The sequence below is a fragment of the Chrysochloris asiatica genome, unplaced genomic scaffold, assembly GCF_000296735.1.
Source record: "Chrysochloris asiatica unplaced genomic scaffold, ChrAsi1.0 scaffold00020, whole genome shotgun sequence".
NCBI classification, from domain to species: Eukaryota; Metazoa; Chordata; class Mammalia; order Afrosoricida; family Chrysochloridae; genus Chrysochloris; species Chrysochloris asiatica.
The window spans coordinates 11,939,173-11,958,247 of record NW_006408538.1 but is presented as its reverse complement, the minus strand read 5'-3'; the positions used below and the strand labels follow the sequence as shown (position 1 = coordinate 11,958,247).

Here is a 19,075-nt window from a genome sequence, read left to right as displayed (position 1 = left end):
ACCCTACCCAGAGAAGCAGTGATGCCAGAGATGGAGGCAGAGATGATGTTGTAGAGAGGTGGAGTGGCTGGGGCCTTTAGACACAGAGAGGGAGAGGGACTGTGTGCTAATGACCCAGGGGCAGGCTTGTAGGGTATACCCTTTGGTTGGTTGATGATGCATGGAGGGGATTGTAACCATGGCAGTGAAATAATATAGGATTGGATGAATCTAAAGCTAATGTTCTCCCATGTAAACGATCACATAATTCACAATAAAACATTAAAAAAAACTGAAGGAAAAACCCATGATCCCAGAATTCTAGACACAAAACATCTTTCAAAAACAGGAAAATAAAAACTTCTTTTCCAGACATTCAAAACACCCAAACTTGCAGATTGTACCCATTTGACCTAGCCTCGATGGCTTGATCATCAGAACTTGACTAGAGTATGATGAAAAAGAAAAACAAAACAATTTTTGATAAAGGAAATGAGAGTAAATTGCTACAATTTGATGAGCCTGACCTATACTCGTGGAGGTAGTTACTCTAAATACCAACAGAGAGGGAAGGAGTCTTCACATCAAATATCAATGCTATCCATACTGTACACAGGGTAGTTAGGGACGGGCAACTTAGACATTGCCTACCTAAAATGAGGGGTGATAAAGGCACAAAGTGACTTGCTTACAAGGTTTCAAGAGGGAGTTTAGTTTAAGAGTGTATAGAAGAAGAAAGAGTCCCCACTGAATAGTTGTCATCTTGTCTAGATGGGTTTGATTAAAAGATGAGGATAAGATTCCTATGATTCAATAGTGAGTAATTGTTATCGTGACTAATTGTGACTGTCACTACTGTAAAGGTAGAAGTTTTGAACAAAAGTGGGGGAGCAGTTAATCTTACAGTCCAGAAACAAAGGACTTAGGCCCATCAAGGGAGAAGAGCACAAGCAGAATGTGGAACCTTCTCCAGAGAAGCAGCGACACCAGAGATAGAGGCAGAGATGGGGTATGGAGACAGGGAGCAGCTGAGGAATTTAGATTTATGGGAAGAGAGGGCCTAAGAGCTGGTGGCCAGTAGGCAGACTTGCAGAATGGGCCCTTTGATGGTGTAAATTTTTATATGTGCCTGAGTGTGTGTATGTGTGTGTTTTTTTTAAAGAGAGGAAATACTGTTAACTGATGGTACATGGAGGGAAATGTAATCATTGTGATGAAACAAGTTGTATGCTTTGTTGAATGTAAAACTGATGATCTGCCCTGTAAACTTACACTCAATCCTCAATAAAAACCTAAAGAAAAAAAAAGTAAAAGATAAAGAAAAAAGAAAAACGTTCTGTTTCTCTTTTACAGGGAGGAAAGGGGCAACTGCATTGGAGACCTGATTAGAACAGAAAATGTAATAACAGTTTGTGAAGGCCTATATTTACATCATTTTCGACGGAAAACTGGTGCTGTGCCTGTCACAAATCTAATGGCAGGTGACAGGATTATTTTAAGTGGAGAAGAGAGAGCACTCTTTGCTTTGTCTAGGGGATATGTGAAGAAGATTGATGTGGCAACAGTAACCTGCTTACTAGACAGGTAATAAAACATGCTCTGCTATTTTGGTAAAAGCTTTATTGTTGAAATGAACTCACGTACATTTGATCCATTTGAAGTGTATAACTCAGTGGTTTTTAGTATATTCACAAAGTTGTGTAACCGTCACAACTATCAATTCTCATCACCCTGACAGAAGTCCTGTGTGCTGTAGCAGCTGTGTCCTCCTACCTCCCCTTCCCCATGTCGCCTTCAGGTTCACCAAGGCTAGGCAACCACTCATCTCCTTCTGTCTCTGATGTTACTTATTCTAGATATTTCATACATATGGAATAATATAGGATGCAGCCTTTTGTGTCTGGCTGTTTTCACTCAGCGTAATGTTTTCAAGGTTCATGCAAGCGGTAGCCTGCATCAGTACTTGTTCGTTTTCACTGCTGAATACTATTCCATTCCGTGGGTGTATCCCATTTGTTTACCCACTTTGGGTATACCCCATTTGTTTATCTACTATGAGTATACCACATTTGTTCTCCACTAGGAGTCCTGGTGTGGCGCTGTGGGCTAATGCGTCAGACTGCAAAGTCATTTGAACTGCATGGTTGGTGGTTCAAGCTCACCAGTTGCTCCTTGGAAACACTGTACATGGTCGCTGTGGGTTGGAATCAACTTGACAGCACTTAACAACAACATGGGTATACCACATTTGTTTATCCGCTCATCAGCACATGGACATTTGGGTAGTTTCCACTTTTTGGGTGTTAGGAATACTGTTGCTGTGAACGTTCTTTTTTTTTTTTTTAAGTTTTTATTGTGAATTGTCTGATAGTTTACATGGGAGGACATCGGTTTTGCACTCAACCAATTGTATTTTGTTTAATTGCAATGATTACAATCCTCTCCTTGTACCATTGGTTAACAGTATTGGCCTCTATTCCCTCTTTTTTTTTTTTGATATACATAAAATCATGTAGGAATATATAATTATCTAATCATTTAAACAACCAAAGGGCACTTTTTTACAAACCTGCCTCCTGCCCACCAGCACACAGTGTTTTTCTTTTTATGAGTCTAGAGTCCTCAGCGGCTCTATCTCTCCATGACGTCACCTTTGCCTCCATCTCTGTAGTTGCTGCTTCTCTGGTTAGGATCCCATGTTCTGCTCATGCTCTTCCCTCCTGATGGTCTTAGGGTCCTCTGTTCCTGGAATATAATAGTAACTACTCCCCACTTTTTGTTACACATCTTCTACCTTTACAGTTGTGATAATCTCAATTAGTCAAAATAACAGTTACTCACTATTGAATCATAAGAATCTTATCCCCATCTTCTTTCACCAGACCCGTCTATACAAGATGAAAACTATTCAGTGGGGCTGACCGTTTCTTAAAGGCTGGAGATCAGCCATTGGAACTTTGTGACGTCTGGGTAACCATCAGTGAGATGTCCAGGCTTGTTCACATACTGGCCAGGAAATGCTAGTTGGACCATAACCAACCCTTGTCTTGGTTTCATATATTAGGAGTATGAGCCACAATCTTCCTGATATCTACTGGAATTCACTACAGCCCCCTGCAGTGTTTATTTAGTGCCTACCATGTATTGTTATTGTTAAAGTACTACAGAGTCAGTTCCAACTCTTAGGAACTCTAGGGTATGTGAGGAACGACTGGTGGATTTGAACTGCTAACACTGTGGTTCAAACTGACCCTGTGGTCCAGTGCTTATCCTACAGTGCTTTATGAGGACACCATGTATTAGGTACTATGTAAGCCTTTGAGGAAGAGTTTATAGTTTTGTGGGCAAAAACTCACACATATTTTCTCTCTACTATGGTGAGTACTTGAAGAGCTGTGGTAGCACAATGGTTACGAGTTGGGTTGCCAACCTCAAGGTCAGCAGTTCGAAACTACCAGCTGTTCCATGGGAGAATGATGAGGCTTTCTGCTCCTGTAAAGATTTATAGTCTTAGAAACCCTATGCAGGGTCGCTATGAGTCGGAAGTAACTCCATGGTACACCACCCCCACCATGATAAGTACTTGAGTTGATGAGAACACAGAAAAGTGGTGTTTAACCCAACTTTCAGTGGCTCAGGGAAACCGTTTTGAGAGTTACCCTGACTTCATTGTCTAGACTAGTAAGTTAGCCTGCTGACGCTCTGTAAGAAGGGCATAAAGGGAATATGTTGAGCAAAGGGACAATGGAGTGACATAGCATGACACAGAGTATTCACGGAAGTGAATGTCATTCAGTATTTTGTAAAATAGAAGTCAAGTAGTGATTAGAAAGGTTGGGTCATAATGTTAAAAGTTTTGATTTTGTTGAAGTATTTTGAAGGACTTTAAACAAAGAATGATAGTTATTGGATTTGTATTTTTCTCTTGCTGTATTTTTGTTAAGTGCTGTCAAGTTGGTTCTGACTTACCGTGACCCTTTATAGGGTGTCCGAGGGGCAGCTGGTGGGTTTGAACCGCTGACCTTGTGCGTTACCCTACAGCACCACACCACTGAATTAATGGAGGAAAAACTTAAATCAGAGAAGCCAGGATGTTGCTGAAAGTCCGTAGAGGGCAGGGTGGTGCCGGCAGAAAGGATGGGATGACTTTGAAAAATATTGAAAGAATAAACTTGTCCAGCATTTGGATGCAGATTGCTTATGCAGGTTGGGAAGAGGGTGAGGGAGAAGTTAGGACCAAGGGACCAACTGAGATCAGTACCACGAGTGAGGGTTAGGTTCTGTAAGGACAAAGAGAAGTGCCTGGCTTGTAATCGAGTCCTGCTACCTGGTAAACATCCAAATTGTTAGCTTGGATGAGAAGACAGGTGCTAAAGGAATGTGAGGTGAGGCCTGAAGATGTAGATACAGTATTTAAAGTCACATGAGATCATGAGACCCAAAGGAAAATAACTCGAAAGAGCAGTACAGTGGACCAGGAAAGGGACCCTAGAGACAGAAAGGAGTTGCAGAAAGCCTCAGGGAAGACCCCTGTGTACCAGGCTGTTGGAGGGAGGAGCTCTGTGGTCAGCATTTATCCAGGGGAAGTGAGTCCAGGTGAGACTGCAAGGCCAAGTTCCTGATTACTAACTGCTGTCACCTTGGTTCCTTGTGCCCTCCTCTTCCCTCCTTTCTAGCCAGTCTAGGGCCTCTTGCTGCCTTTCATTGCCAAAAATGAAGTAAAACCTGGAAGTCCTTTTAAGGGAGCATGGTGGCTCGTAGTATATGCACTGGACTGTGAACCACAAGGTTGGTGGTTCGAGCCCACCAGCCATTCTGCAGGAGAAAGATGAGGCTTTATGCTCCCACGAAGATTTATAGCCCTGGAAACCCTATACAGGATACTGTGAGTTGGAACTGTATGGTTAACAACAGCAATGGTTATCTTAGTAGTTGTTGGGGCCCATTTACCCTTTTAGAAAACTGCAACATGATTGTTCTACAGTCCAACTGACTATGTACATCTGTTTCAGGAATTTGTCAGCACTCCCAAAATCTACTCTGCTCAGACTAGACCAAGAAGAAAAGAATTGTGATATAGTTACCCCGCTAACAAATCTCTCTAAATTGATGGAAAACACTTATGCCAGGTTTGTAACAGTGAATGGATTTGAACTTCTTTCCACTTTTCTAAAGGCTATCACTAAAAGTATTTTTTATTTGTAGCAAAAAACTTCGGGATTTAATCATTGACTTTCGTGAACCTCAGTTTATATCATACCTCAGTTCTGTTCTCCCACATGATGCAAAGGATACAGTTGCCAGCATTCTCAAAGGTTTGCTCTTACTGGCTTGTTGATTTCCATAGTTTTCCTCAGTTCTATTTGTCATTTAACTTATCCTGTGATGTAGCATATTGATGGAGTCCTGGTGTGGCACTGTAGGCTAACGCTCTGGACCGCAAGGTCCGAATGAACCACAAGGTTGGCGGTTGAAAACTACCAGCTGCTCCTTGGAAACCTTATACAGGGTAGCTATGAGTTGGAACCGATTTGACGGCACTTAACAAGTACATTGATAATCTATTAGACTTGTAATTATAGTATTTAGATAAAGTCTTTGGAAGTTGTTGATACATAATATCCTTTTAGGTCACCATAACATTTTCTTATTGTGAAGAAAGAGTAAGAAAGGGTGTATTAAATAACAGACTTTTGTAAGAGTCTGCTTTTCTTATAAAATTGATAATTTGCTTATTAAAGTCCAACACTCTTTTTTTCTGTTATTTTTAATTTTCAATGTAGGTTTGAATAAACCTCAAAGGCAAGCAATGAAAAAGGTACTTCTTTCAAAAGACTACACACTCATTGTGGGTATGCCCGGGACCGGAAAGACAACTACAATATGTACTCTTGTAAGGTTATTACTTTTTTTGCATAGAAACTGAGTATTTACATTGGCTCCTGGGTTCAGAGGATGTGATGTTGACATCAAAAAGTCTGATATTCCAAATGTCTTCATTTCAAATTAACTTTTTTAAATGACTTGAGAAATAGTAAAGCTGTATCAGAAATAGTTTTAATCATGGGATTTGTTGGATTAAAAATTTTCTAAGATTGTTTTTTTCTTTGTGGGTGTGTGTGTCATGTTTTATTTTCCCTTTAAAAATGATAAACTATACAGAGTTGGTTGGATTTTTTTCCCATGTCAGTATATCCCTAAACAGTCCTAGTATAATCATAATGATGGCAGCAAGTGTTTTCTGATCATCAATGTGTGCCAGGTACTATCAAAATTTATATCTATATGTACATGTATGTGTACATGTATGTGTAAAATGGACTTCTGCTGTAACGCTGTAGGATCAGCACTGAACTGCTAACCACAAGGTTGGTGGTTCAAACCTACCAACTGCTCCTCAGAAACACTATACAGGGTTGCTGTGATTCAGAACCAACTCACCGGCACTTGAAACAACAGTAATGTGTTATATCCATATTGTTACCGTTGTTTTACATTGTCAATTTGTACTGATGACAGCCCTGTGGGTCACATAGTAGAACTGCTCCTTTGGGTTTCCTTGGCTGCACTCTGTATGGAAGCAGCTTGCTAGACCTTTTCTTCCATGGTGCTGTTGGGTGGGTGGAAACCAGCAACCTTGTGCTTATCAGCCAAGTGCAAACTATTTGTGTCACCCAGGGACCAACATGTCATTAATAGCAAGTAAAATAATGCCAGGGAATTCTAAAAAATATAAATATAAAATATAAAAATTGACTTTATGATCTAAAGATGAACACTACTTGGCTTAGCTCCTAGATATCTTCATATTATATTTTCCAGTTCGTTTTGAAAGTATAAGTGCATTAGAAATAGAATGATAAGTAATGTTGTTTTCTTTCTTTTGTCTGTTACCAGGTACGAATCCTCCATGCCTGTGGTTTTAGTGTTTTGTTAACCAGCTATACACACTCTGCTGTTGACAATATTCTTTTGAAGTTAGCGAAGTTCAAAGTAGGATTTTTGCGTTTGGGTCAGACTCAGAAGGTTCATCCAGATATCCAGAAATTTACAGAGGAGGAAATCTGCAGATCAGAGTCCATTACATCTTTATCTCATTTAGAAGCACTCTACAATAGTCAAGTAAGTACAGTGAGTGTACAATACCAACTGTAGTTCCTTCAACCAGAATTAGAGGGGAATGAGGCTGTGGGAACCTTAGTCAGAGTAGTCAGATTTCTGTGGGATTAATTTGCATCTGGCACCGGACCACTTCATTAATTTGCAGTTTATTCTTGCCTCTGAATGAAAACAAGATTTCTGGCATATTACTCAGGGCTCCCCTTTTTTCATTTGAAATATACTAGAATATTATTAATATTAAGAATGTTTTATTACGTTTAGGTCAGAAGCAATTATACTTAAGTGGTATTATGATAAGTATTTCTGGGATTTTGTATAGAACCTATTGTTTATTTTTTTAATATCTGTACAAGGGGACTTCAAGAAATTTGTGGATAATTTTCATTATCTGTTAATTCAATTTCCCCCCCAAATTTTAAAACCCCTGTGTAATTTTTTACTGCAAACTTTTAAATGATGTTTTGTGTGTGTGTGTGTGTTTTTTTTTTCTCCCTTAAAAAAAAATCTTTTAAAGTGGATTTAATTCTTGAATTCCAATATTTTACCTTTATCTAATTCTAATATACTTTGACTATCTCTTATCTATAGCAATTTTTGATAAATTTTGAAGTGGTTAAGATATATGTTGAGTTGCTTTAAAATTTTTTTAAATTTTAAAGTGAACTTTATTTTCCAATAATTGTATTTTCACATGTAGTTGTAAGAAATATTAAGTGAGATGCTGTGTACCCTTTGCCCAATGGTAACATCTTGCAGAGCTGTAGTACAACATCACACGGGCAACTGACCTCCATGCAACCACCACACGGAGCCATCATGTTGCCGTTTTATACACACACGTGCTACTCCTGCCTCAGCCCCGCCTTAACCTTAGCAACTACTAACCTGCTCTCTGTTTTCGTAAGGTTTTAATTTCAACAATGTTATATGCATGGAGTGATTAAAGTATATAAACTTTTGGGCTTGGTGTTTTTCACTGAGCAAAATTCTCTGGAGATTCATTCAATTGTTGTGTATGTCAATAGTTCATTCCTTTTTATTGCTAAGTATGAGGTTAAGTTAAAAAAAAGCATTCCAACAAAATGATAGAAGCCTTTATCAAATAACAGTATCAAAATGTGAAGCCGATGTCTCTACATACCCTCTGTCTAGGTTGATATACTTCTGAAGAGGGTGTCTCATCTCTCTAATCCTTCCCTGAAGAATTCTCTGTGCTCTGATTTACACTGTGTTGAAAAAGCAGTGTTAGCATCCTTGAGGGACTTAAACTATGTTCCTTTTAAATATTCTTTGAGTTTAAGAAACAAAAAGTGTGAAGGGCAGAGGTGTATGGGGTTAGGTTTTCCAGCGAAGTTCTCACAGGACAGCCCTTGGCGCCCTTGAATGAGTAAGTGCATTGTCAAGATGGAAAAGTTCCCTCAGTGCGGCTTTCCTGGCTTTTTTCTTGCCAATGCAGTTTTCAGTTTTCTTTCTTTTTTTTTACAGACTGAGGGGTGTCTAGGAGCCACAGTCTTGGGGGTTCCACCAGTCTGTCATGATTTTGACTTGAATTTAATTATGGTCTTCATTATTATTTTGAAACTTATCATACTGTTTTTTCTTCTCTTTTTGAGGATCTTCTGATCTGAGTGGACCATGGTTGTAGGCCAGGCCTTTTTTTCTGGACTTGAGTTCCAACTGTAAACCTTTCAGATAGCTGTTGTTGTTGTTGTTTATTGTTGTTAAGTGCTGTCAATAGAGACCACTCATAGAGACCCCAGTGTAGGATTTCTGGTGAGCTAGAACTGCCCACCATGCGGTTCAAATCGACTTTGCAGTGTAGATCATTAACTTGCAGTGTTAGGGGCAGTCAATTCAGGTCCAACTCATAGAAACCCTGTAAAGGGTTTCTGATGCTGTAAAAAAATTTTTTTAAATCTTTTCACCATATTTTTTCAATCTGTATGCTGAGCATATAATCTGAGAAGTTGGATTGTATGAAGAAAAACAGGGCATCAGGATTGAAGGACAACTCATTAACAACCTGCGATATACAGATGACCCAACTGGAGAGAACTTGAAATATGTACTGATGATGATGAAGATCAAAGACTGTAAATAGCATCACAAATGGAAGAAAGATTGAAGTTGTCAAAGATTTCATTTTGCTTGGATCCACAGTCAACACTTATAGAAGCAGCAGCCAAAGGAGTATTCCATCAGGCAAATCTGCCAAAAATTTCTTTACAGTGTTAATGAGCAAAGTTGTCAGTTTGAGGACTAAGGTGTGCCTGACTCTAGCTGTAGTATTTTCTTCTTTTTTTTAAAGGTTTTTATTGTGGATTGAGTGAAAGCTTACAGGGCAGATCATTAGTTTTACATTCAATAAATCATGTAGCTGGTTTTATTACAATGACTGTAATCCCCTACGTATACCAGTGCTGTAAATTTTTGCAGCAGCAGAAAGCCTCACCTTTCTCCTGCGGAGCGGCTGGCAGGCTTGCAGTCTAGTGCTTGTCTTACAGAGCCACTCCTTTTCTTTCTTCAGTTTTCTTAAGACTTCTCCCTTGTGACTGTCCTGTGTGTTCTTGGAGAAAAATCTACGAAGATCACCTCTTTGAAGTCCCTCAGTCCTTGTGCCTCACCTTCCCCTCCCTCTTCCTTGGTGCTGCCTATGAAGGAGCCATCTCTACCAGCATCAAGGCTGCCCTGAGACTGCTGGTGAAACCCAAGATGGTCAAAAAGAGGACCAACAAATTCATCCAGCACCAATCAGACCATTAAGTCAAAAGTAAGCATAATTGGTGCAAGCCCAGAGACATTGACAACAACGTGCAAAGAAGATTTAAGGGCCAGATCTTGATGGTCAACACTGGTTATGGGAGCAACAAGAAAACAAAACACATGCTGTCCAGTGGCTCCTGCAAGTTTCTGTTCTACCATGTCAAAGAGCTGGAAGTGCTACTGACATGGAACAAATGTTACTGTGCCAGACTGTTCACAAAATTCCTCCAAGAACCACAAGAGCCTGTGGAAAGAGCTACCCAGCTGGTCATCAGACTCACCAGTTTACCTTAATTCTTAGTAAAGAAAAAGAATTAAAAATTTTTCTCAGGCAATGTTTCAGAATTCAAATAATACTGGGTGATTCCTATGGTCCAAACATTTTTTTGTTTTAAATCTTTTAATGTCAAAAATAAGAAAAGCAAATTACATTTCTGTTTGCATATTATAACTGATCTTTTTTTTTTTTTAATTTGTTTTCAGCTCATAGTTGCAACAACATGTATGGGAATAAATCATCCTATTTTTTCCCGCAAAATTTTTGATTTTTGTATTGTGGATGAAGCATCTCAAATTAGCCAGCCTGTTTGCCTGGGACCACTTTTTTTCTCACAGAGATTTGTGTTGGTGGGAGATCATCAGCAACTTCCTCCCCTGGTGCTAAATCGTGAAGCAAGGTCAGAAGACATTTTAAGTTTTCATTTTAAATTAGATTATTTTTAAGGGACAGTGTCAGTACACTGATGAGCCTGTATTTTTTGTTGACAGAGCTCTTGGCATGAGTGAAAGCTTATTTAAGAGGCTGGAACAGAATAAGAATGCTGTTGTACAATTAACTGTGCAGTACAGAATGAACAGGTATTTATAACAGTGCCAGTTGTAAGTGAGCTTCCTGTTTGTTTTATAATCTACCAAAACTAAAATTATTGTTGTAATTCCCTTAGTAAAATTATGTCCTTAAGTAATAAGCTGACATATGAGGGAAAGCTGGAGTGTGGATCGGACAAAGTGGCCAATGCAGTGATAAATCTACCTCACTTAAAAAATGTGAAGCTGGAGCTGGAACTTTATGCTGATTATTCTGAAAATCCTTGGCTGAATGGAGTATTTGAGCCAAACAGTCCTGTTTGTTTTCTTAATACAAACAAGGTAAAGTTGTTTTAGTTAATTTTTTCCCTTTATTTTCTTATTCCTTTCGTCCAACTTAAATTTCTTAGTGTGCAGTAGTGTCTGTTCCACAAGAACTTACCAGTTAAAAGGTAGTACTAGTAGAGGAAATGGAAACAAACACTGTTGAATGATGATACACAGAGGCGATTGTAATCATTGCAATGAAACTATGGTGTAAAGCGATTGTTCTTCCATGTAAACTATCACTCAGTTCACAATACATAAAAACGTAATACTAGTGTACTTCTCTTACTTCAATACAAGAATAGTCTTTCCCCACATATTTTTTGTTGTTGTTAAATACTGTGGAGTCGGTTCCAACTCATAGCGACCCTGTACAGGGTTTCCGAGGCTGCAAATCTTTATGGGAGCAGAAAGCCTCATCTTTCTCCCGCAGAACAGCTGGTAGTTTCAAACTGCTGATCTTGAGATTAGCAGCCTGATTCGTAACCACTACATTACCAGAGCTCCTTTGGGAGGTCGTATATTCTGGGAATTGGTAGATGTCAGCAATGCCTTATTTTCTTTACATTTTATTTTGCTGTTGACAATATACACAGTAAAACATATACTAATTCAGAGTTTCTACCTGTATACTTTAGGGACCTTGATTATTTGAGTTGTGGAGCCATTATCACCCCCTTTTCTGAGTTGCTCTCACCCTGTTAACATAAACTCACTGCCATGAAAGTTCCCATCTCATCTTTCAAGTTGCTTTTGTCAGTTTGATTCCATATAGATAGTTCTTAAAAGAGCATAATACTGTAGGCAGACATTTTTTATTAGTGAAACTAAACTATTGTTTGGTTTTAAGAAGACATAAATTAATGGAGATTTTTAGTTGAAGGTTTAAAGATTATCTTAGGACAGTGTTTTCAGGGATTCATCTACCCTCCATGGCTCCTGAGTCCATGGGTCTATAATCTATAAGGATTTGAAATTGTGTTCTGTTTATCCCCCTTTTGTTCAGGATTCTGCTATAGAATCTGATAAAATATTCAATAATGATAGGTGGGCACCATCCAGTTCTCCAGCATTGAATTTTAAACATGCAAAGTCAGAACTGAATTCTAGGGTATAATAACAAAGGACAGGTTACAGTGTGGTGTCATTTCAAAGACCTGCTTACCCTTAGGTAAGATAGTTGTCTTTTCTGGCCCTTGATTCCTGTATCTTGGGTGATGATGATGTGAAGTATTTGGTGCATTGGGTCCAGTATGTGGTCAGCTTTCATAGAGGTTTAAGGTGGGTTCCCTCTGCATGGGCTGAGAGTGAGAAATAGTAGTTTTTGTTGAGTCTTATACCTTCAGCTTTTACGGTGCAGATTTTAAAGTATCTATTCCCAATCCCAGTAGTGCAGTCTCTGAATACCCGTGCAGTTGTAATACTCTTAACTTCAGAGATCTGTTACATAAACAAAATGCTTTCTTGTCATTTTCTATTTAGGTTCCAGCACCAGAGCAAGTTGAAAAAGGTGGTGTGAGCAATATAATAGAAGCCAAACTCATAGTTTTCCTCACCTCACTATTTATTAAGGTAATTTAGAATGTGCTGTGTCTTGAAGACTACTAAGTATTAGGGACTGGAGTTCCAGAAAGTTATGGTTATAAAGAGTTTGAATTCGAGCATTAACCGTTGTTTATTAGGGTAAGGAAACTGGAGCCTGATTGGCTTTACTTTGAGAAAAACGTATCTAAGATGTGTAGTGTTTCTAAAATGGTGTTTGGGTTCCCAGTCAGGGTAACGTCTTATAAATGTCAGGTAATTCCAATTGTGTCAGTTGTGCTGTTGGCAGTGTGATTAGAGATTGGAAACCTTTTTGTGTCAGGGATAACAGAAAATGAATTTTTTTATACTGTGTTTTGTCTGGCAGCATTGTATTGTTAAGTGCTGTCCAGTCGGTTCCGACTCACAGCAACACTGTATAGGGTTTCCAATAAGCGGCTAGTGGGTTTGAACCACTTACCTTGCAATTCAAGCAGACCTCGCGGTCTAGTGCCTATCCTACAGCGCTACACCAGGAGTCCTAGCATCATCTAGTGGTATGCAAACCAGTACGCACTCATGAACCTCTGAAAGTTAAGGAAGCTGTGTTGAGGGAATTATTTAATTGTAGGAAATATGGGCACAGAGAGCAAATTTCATAATTGTATTGTTCATTGAGATAGGAGTCCTGATGTGGCTCTGTAGGCTAAGCGCAGGGCTGCTAACAAGAAGGTCGGCAGTTTAAACCCACCAGCCGCTCCTTGGAAACCTTATACAGGGTTACTGTAAGTTGGAAGTAACTAGACAGCGTTTGACAACAATTCTTTCCTTGAGGTAGGAACATCTGCTATAAACATATTTATAAATATAAACATTCAGTTTAATAGATTTAGTAAAGCTTAAATGCTGTAACAATCAAGATTTTTCCTTTTAATTTGTGTCCTTTTCTGTTTAGGCTGGATGTAATCCATCTGATATTGGTGTCATTGCACCGTACAGGCAGCAGTTAAAGATAATCACTAACTTACTGGCACATTCTTCGGTTGGGATGGTCGAAGTTAATACAGTGGACAGATACCAAGGAAGAGACAAAAGTATCATCCTGGTATCTTTTGTTAGAAGTAATAAGGGTGGAAATGTGAGTTAATTATATTTGTTACTGATTCGTGTGGGATATTTTAAACATTGTTTTCTAAGTATTTCAAAAATTGTAGATACAGTTGGCTTTTTATTTGCTTGCTTTTCATTTTTGCCTCTCCTTGATTATTTTTCTTGACTGTAATACATTCATGTGTTTTAAAAAAAGATATGCAAAATAGAGTAAAATGGCTCCTTCCTACTCATTCCTACCACTTCCTTAGAGATAATCTCTTTTTTTAAAAATAACATTCTAGAGTTTCCTATATGCATAAGTAAGCAAATATGAATTGATACTAGTTTACTCCCCACCTTTCCTTTTAAATGAAAAGTTACATACATACATATTAAGGGTGTTTTCAAAAGTTAGCGGAAAAATTCCATTATATTTTAATTTCACTTTTCCACAAGTATTTTGAAGCTCTCACATATGTGCATATTGTTCTGGACCTTGTTTTTTTTCCACTTAATAGAATACATTAGAGATCATTCCATCTCAGTACACAGATTTCATTTTGTTTGTGCAGTTCTGTGGTTTTTCATTGTATGGCTGTGTCGTGGTATATTTACCCACTCACCTTAGCCTTTAGTATTACAGCTGTTTATTATGATTGCAAATAATGCTACAGTGAACTCAAGTAGTACCAATTCCTCATTCTGTGTACTTAATAATTTAAAATTATGACCAGGTTATCACATAGAACATAAAATATTTGAAGCTTGGCATGATGGGTGAGTTTTTTCAAATACCATGTTGATGAAGCTTTTCTGCAACCCAATGTTTTTTATACAGCAGGAAAATAGTTCAAAGCAAGCGTGTTCTTTGTCAGAACAAATTCAAATGAAATTTATATAATCAGAAAGCTAAATAATTGAATATTGTATTTCTTGCAGATTGGTGAACTCTTAAAAGATTGGCGGCGTCTTAATGTTGCTATAACCAGAGCCAAACATAAACTAATTCTCCTGGGATGTGTGCCTTCCCTAAACCACTACCCTCCTTTGGAGAAACTACTTTGTCATCTCAACTCAGAAAAATTAGTATCCTTTCTGGTTTCTGTATGGTATATTTGATTGTGCTATTATGTACAGTATATTTATGTACGTGTATAAATTAAAACTCAGTGCCCTGTGGCACTGAGACATATTTCAAAGATCTGATTGTACAAAACAAAGAGAGAAAAACATTCACAGGAATATTGTTAAATAATAATGAAGGTGATGAAGAAAGATCGTTAAACATGAAAGAGGGATTTGATCTGTTGCCCTAAACTATATTTGTAGCACATCTAGAAAAATTGGTTGTTACTTCTTGTCCCTCCTACCCCAAATTTAGAAAACATGTGTGTGTGTGTATATATATTTATATATATTTATATATATATATAGTTGCGTGCTGTCGAGTCGGTTCCGACCCATAGCAACCCTGTATAGGGTTTCCAAGGAGCAGCTGGTGAGCTTGAACCACCAACCTTTCAGTTCAAATGGCTTTGGAATCTAGCGCATTAACCCACAATGCCACTAAACATATATACACACACATGTATATAGGAGTCCCGGTGTGGCACTGCGGGTTAATATTCAGGACTGCAGAGTTGCTTTGAACAAGGTCTGCGCTTCAAACTCACCATCTGCTCCTCAGAAACCCTATACAGGGTCACTGTGAGTTAGAAGGAAATTGATGGCACTTAACTACATATATACAGAGTCCTGGTGTGGCGCTGTGGGTTAATGCACTGGACTGCAAAGTCAGTTTGAACTGCAAGGTCGGTGATTCAAGCTCATTAGTTGTTCCTCGAAAACCCTATACAGGGTCTCTATGGCTCGGAACTGACTCGATGGCGCTTAACAATATATATATATACACACACACACACACACACACCTGCATACTTCTTTTTTTAACTTAGGAAAAACGGTATGGAGAGTTATTCCTTATCATTTAAAAGATAATTTAAAAAATATGACATCTTTAAAAGAACTTATATTAAGATTTTAGGCTAAGCTATATAAACCTTACTGCTTCAGTATATATATTATCCATAAAATACTGTAAAGATCGGTTACATTTGCTTGGTCATCCTGTAAACCAAATTACATGTTAAAGAATAATGTCATAAAATGTTTTTGTGTGTTTCCATATTGTGCTAAATATATCTTCCTTAATTTATTTTATATCATTGATCTTCCATCGGGAGACCATGACAGTCTTTGTCATGCACTGGGTGCTTTCCAAAGATGATAAAAACACTATCTCCCTTGCCTTTTGCATATTAGTACAGTATACATCTAGTTAGTGCACATTACTGGCAGTGTGAGTATGCTGGAAAAGCAGTTTTTGATTAGACTGTGAATATAACTCTTACCCAAAGGGTATGAAACAAAGTAAATTTACTCATTCAGTGTTCCAGGATTTTTTTTTTTTTTTTTTGTAAAATTTTGTTAAACATAAAGTTTGCCATCATAAAAAATTTAACATGGTATTTTTTCAGTATAAGTTTATCCCAAACTGTGAAGAATCAATATTTATAGGCACTATAAATATATTTTTGCATGACTTAGAAAAACATAAAATTTTTATGAACTTTAGAAATGGATTAACTTTTGAATTTTAAGTTTAAACTTTCAAGTGTAAAATTTCTAAACTAACTTGATTTTGTAGTTTTTATGTTAAAAATTTTGTTACTAGGACTGAAGAGTTGATTTGTTTTCATAATTTAAGCACAATCTAGTAATGATCACATAGGTTGATTCTTACATATATTTCTAGGTCCTCCATTCCATTCAAAGGACATTTTGTTGTATTATTTCCTACCATCAGACATGTTCTCACTTTAAACCTAGCCTTTGAAATTATAATTTATGACTTCCAGTTTATTTGCTGTTCACACTCCCCCTTGTTATTTGCTGCACTCCAGAGTAGCTTTTGATGTGAAAGAAAATCATGCTTATTCTTTTTTGAAAGGAAGTTGATGACAAAAAAGTTAAGATTTTTATTTTCAGCCCTCATGCTCGTATATATACCCCTTTGTTTTGGGGTGTTCATTACTTAGTTTTCCTTTTTTTATGTCAATATTTTTTGTATACACAATTGCCTCAGATTCACTTAACTATGCATGTGGTCACAGACTTAACCTCAGTGTTTACATCTTTTGGGGGGAATCTTCCATTTCTCTCAAAGACTTGTTTTTCAATGGATGTTAAATATTTTTAAACTGTTGTTTCTACCTCAAGTGGCTTTTAAATTATTATGACTTCCATTATTACTTGAGCCTTTTGTTAAATAAACTGTGTTAGATCATACTGTGTGAATTGTTAATACTGAAAAATAAAGGCAAAGACCATCCAGCATTACTTCAGTAATATTGATCTTGCTTTCTAAAGCTGAAACCAAGAAGTGTTGACATGTTAAAAGAGATTCATGAAGGACATACAGTTTGGACTTGATCATGGAGAAATGGTATTTAGAATGACTAGATAAAAAAAAATCTAGAAAGATTATAGTGATAGGACTTAAATATATAAATTAGGTATCATCAGGGTATAAAATGGAAAGGAATCTAAGGCCATTTCAGTTCCCGGGAGTGAAGCGAATAGGTCTTCTGGTGTGTCAATGGCTGCTTCATTCCAAGTCTTGTCTGAGACGTTGTCCTGTAAGAGCCTGGGGAGGAGAGCCATGCTTTCTGTCATTTTTGGATTAGTGTCTGTTATAATGATCTGGCTGTTTAATGATTTGAAGGTGTTAGGATATGTTTTCTAGCATACAGACAGCACTAAGAGTTGGAGACTTGGGTAAGTTAAACCCAGAACAGGCCCTTAAGAAGCTGACAGTTCAATGCTACTCCATCCCAAGGACTAACACAGCAGTGGTTATAGATCATCATGAGCTCAGACAAGGCCTTCCTTATAGTATGATCTGAAGATGATGAAGCCATTGCTCTGACTCCATTCCTGACTTAGTTTAGACTTTCTGCCTCTTGGCCTCTCCTTTTAGTTGCTGTCTCTTCTTCCTTCCTTTCCCCTTAGACCCCTCACTCTAAAGTTCAGTCTTTGATAGAGCACTCTGTTTTGGAAGTGAATTGTATTCTCATCTTGTAGTAATAACAATTATAGTTTGGAGTCCTGGTGTAGCCCTGTAGGGTAAGCACTGGACTGCTTACCTTCAGGTCAGTAGTTCTAACTCACCAGCCACTCGCACCTATACAGGGTCACTGATTCCATGGCCCTTACCTCTGGTTTGAAGTATGGTGATTTAGACTGGTGCTTAAAAGCCCAAATGACCATAATTCACATTGGGAAATAGAGTTTATACCATGACTTCGTGTAGATATGTGTAGATTTGAAACAATACTTTCATAAAACAGTGCTGACTCTTTTCTCTGTGTGATTCATCTTAGTATTTTTCATTCTATTCCTAAAAACAGCTGCTGGCAACCTATTAAATTGCTTTCATGCCCCATAATAAGCTGCGATCTGTGGTTTACAATATGGATTAGTCTTGAATACTGTGTTTCTTTGCATAGCGTTTCGTGGAAAAATTCCATTATCTTTCAAGTCTATATACCCAGAAACTCTTTGAATCCTCTTGCATTTATTGTAACCATATTAAGAAGGGAAATTTTTTTTTTTTTTGCTTTTCCTTTTACTGTTTGTAACCAAATTGTGCCATCTAGATGTGTGTTTCTTTAATCACCATTTATGTAACTCTTCCCAGTTGAAAGTAATTATGTCACAATCTTGTAACAATTGTAGAGTGCGGGTGATGAGTTTAGAGTACAATGAACTCTTGAAAAGTTTAATAATTTTCAGTGCTCATCACAAAACTGAAGGTAGTAAAAGAAAAAAGAAATCAATGTGAAAAACATTGTATGTCAAAGTAATATCCATGGGAGAGCTGGAATCAGAACTGACGTCATGCCCTGGGTCCATCCTGGTTCACACTTTAAGGGTTGGATTTAACTAGGTAAGAGTTTATTTTTTTCCCCAGCTGATGTAATTTAAGCCCTCTGCCCAAGACCATGACTTTTTTTCCCCTCAGAATGAGAAAAAGCTAGTTTTATCTTTACACCTGTTCCCCTTGATCCGTAAGGAGTTGATTATTGATTTTTTATAAACAGTGTATTCATTGGTTTCCTATGGATCACAATGGCCCAATCTGCAACCGTTTGTGGAGGTGGCGCAACACTGGACGGTTCACCTTCCGTGGTGGATGGGGGAGGCCATGAGTTGGGCAACTGGAAGGCAGGGAGCAACAAAAATTTACTGGTCTAAGTTTAGTGATTTGAGGCTCACTGGTTTTGGTTAATTGCCTTTGGTAGGTTTGAATCGCCGATCTTACAGGTTAGCAGTCTAGGGCTTATCCTACAGCGCCATACCAGGACTCCAAATGGTTTTGGTGGTGGTGGCTTTAAAGTGCCGT

At 37.9% G+C, this 19,075-nt stretch overlaps 1 protein-coding gene across 1 annotated transcript in view; it reads left to right on the top strand.

Annotated features, from left to right (window-relative positions):
- The window catches only part of DNA2 (DNA replication helicase/nuclease 2), a 46,093-nt gene extending 30,195 nt beyond the window's left edge, over positions 1–15,898 (top strand). Inside the window, exons 10-21 of the mRNA XM_006835829.1 lie at positions 1,333–1,563; positions 4,992–5,108; positions 5,185–5,294; positions 5,763–5,872; positions 6,877–7,101; positions 10,348–10,541; positions 10,633–10,722; positions 10,809–11,013; positions 12,481–12,570; positions 13,475–13,657; positions 14,551–14,697; positions 15,833–15,898. Coding sequence (XP_006835892.1) covers positions 1,333–1,563; positions 4,992–5,108; positions 5,185–5,294; positions 5,763–5,872; positions 6,877–7,101; positions 10,348–10,541; positions 10,633–10,722; positions 10,809–11,013; positions 12,481–12,570; positions 13,475–13,657; positions 14,551–14,697; positions 15,833–15,898 — 1,768 coding nt within the window. The remainder of the gene's footprint in view (positions 1–1,332; positions 1,564–4,991; positions 5,109–5,184; positions 5,295–5,762; positions 5,873–6,876; positions 7,102–10,347; positions 10,542–10,632; positions 10,723–10,808; positions 11,014–12,480; positions 12,571–13,474; positions 13,658–14,550; positions 14,698–15,832) is intronic.
- The last annotated feature ends 3,177 nt before the right edge of the window (positions 15,899–19,075 follow it).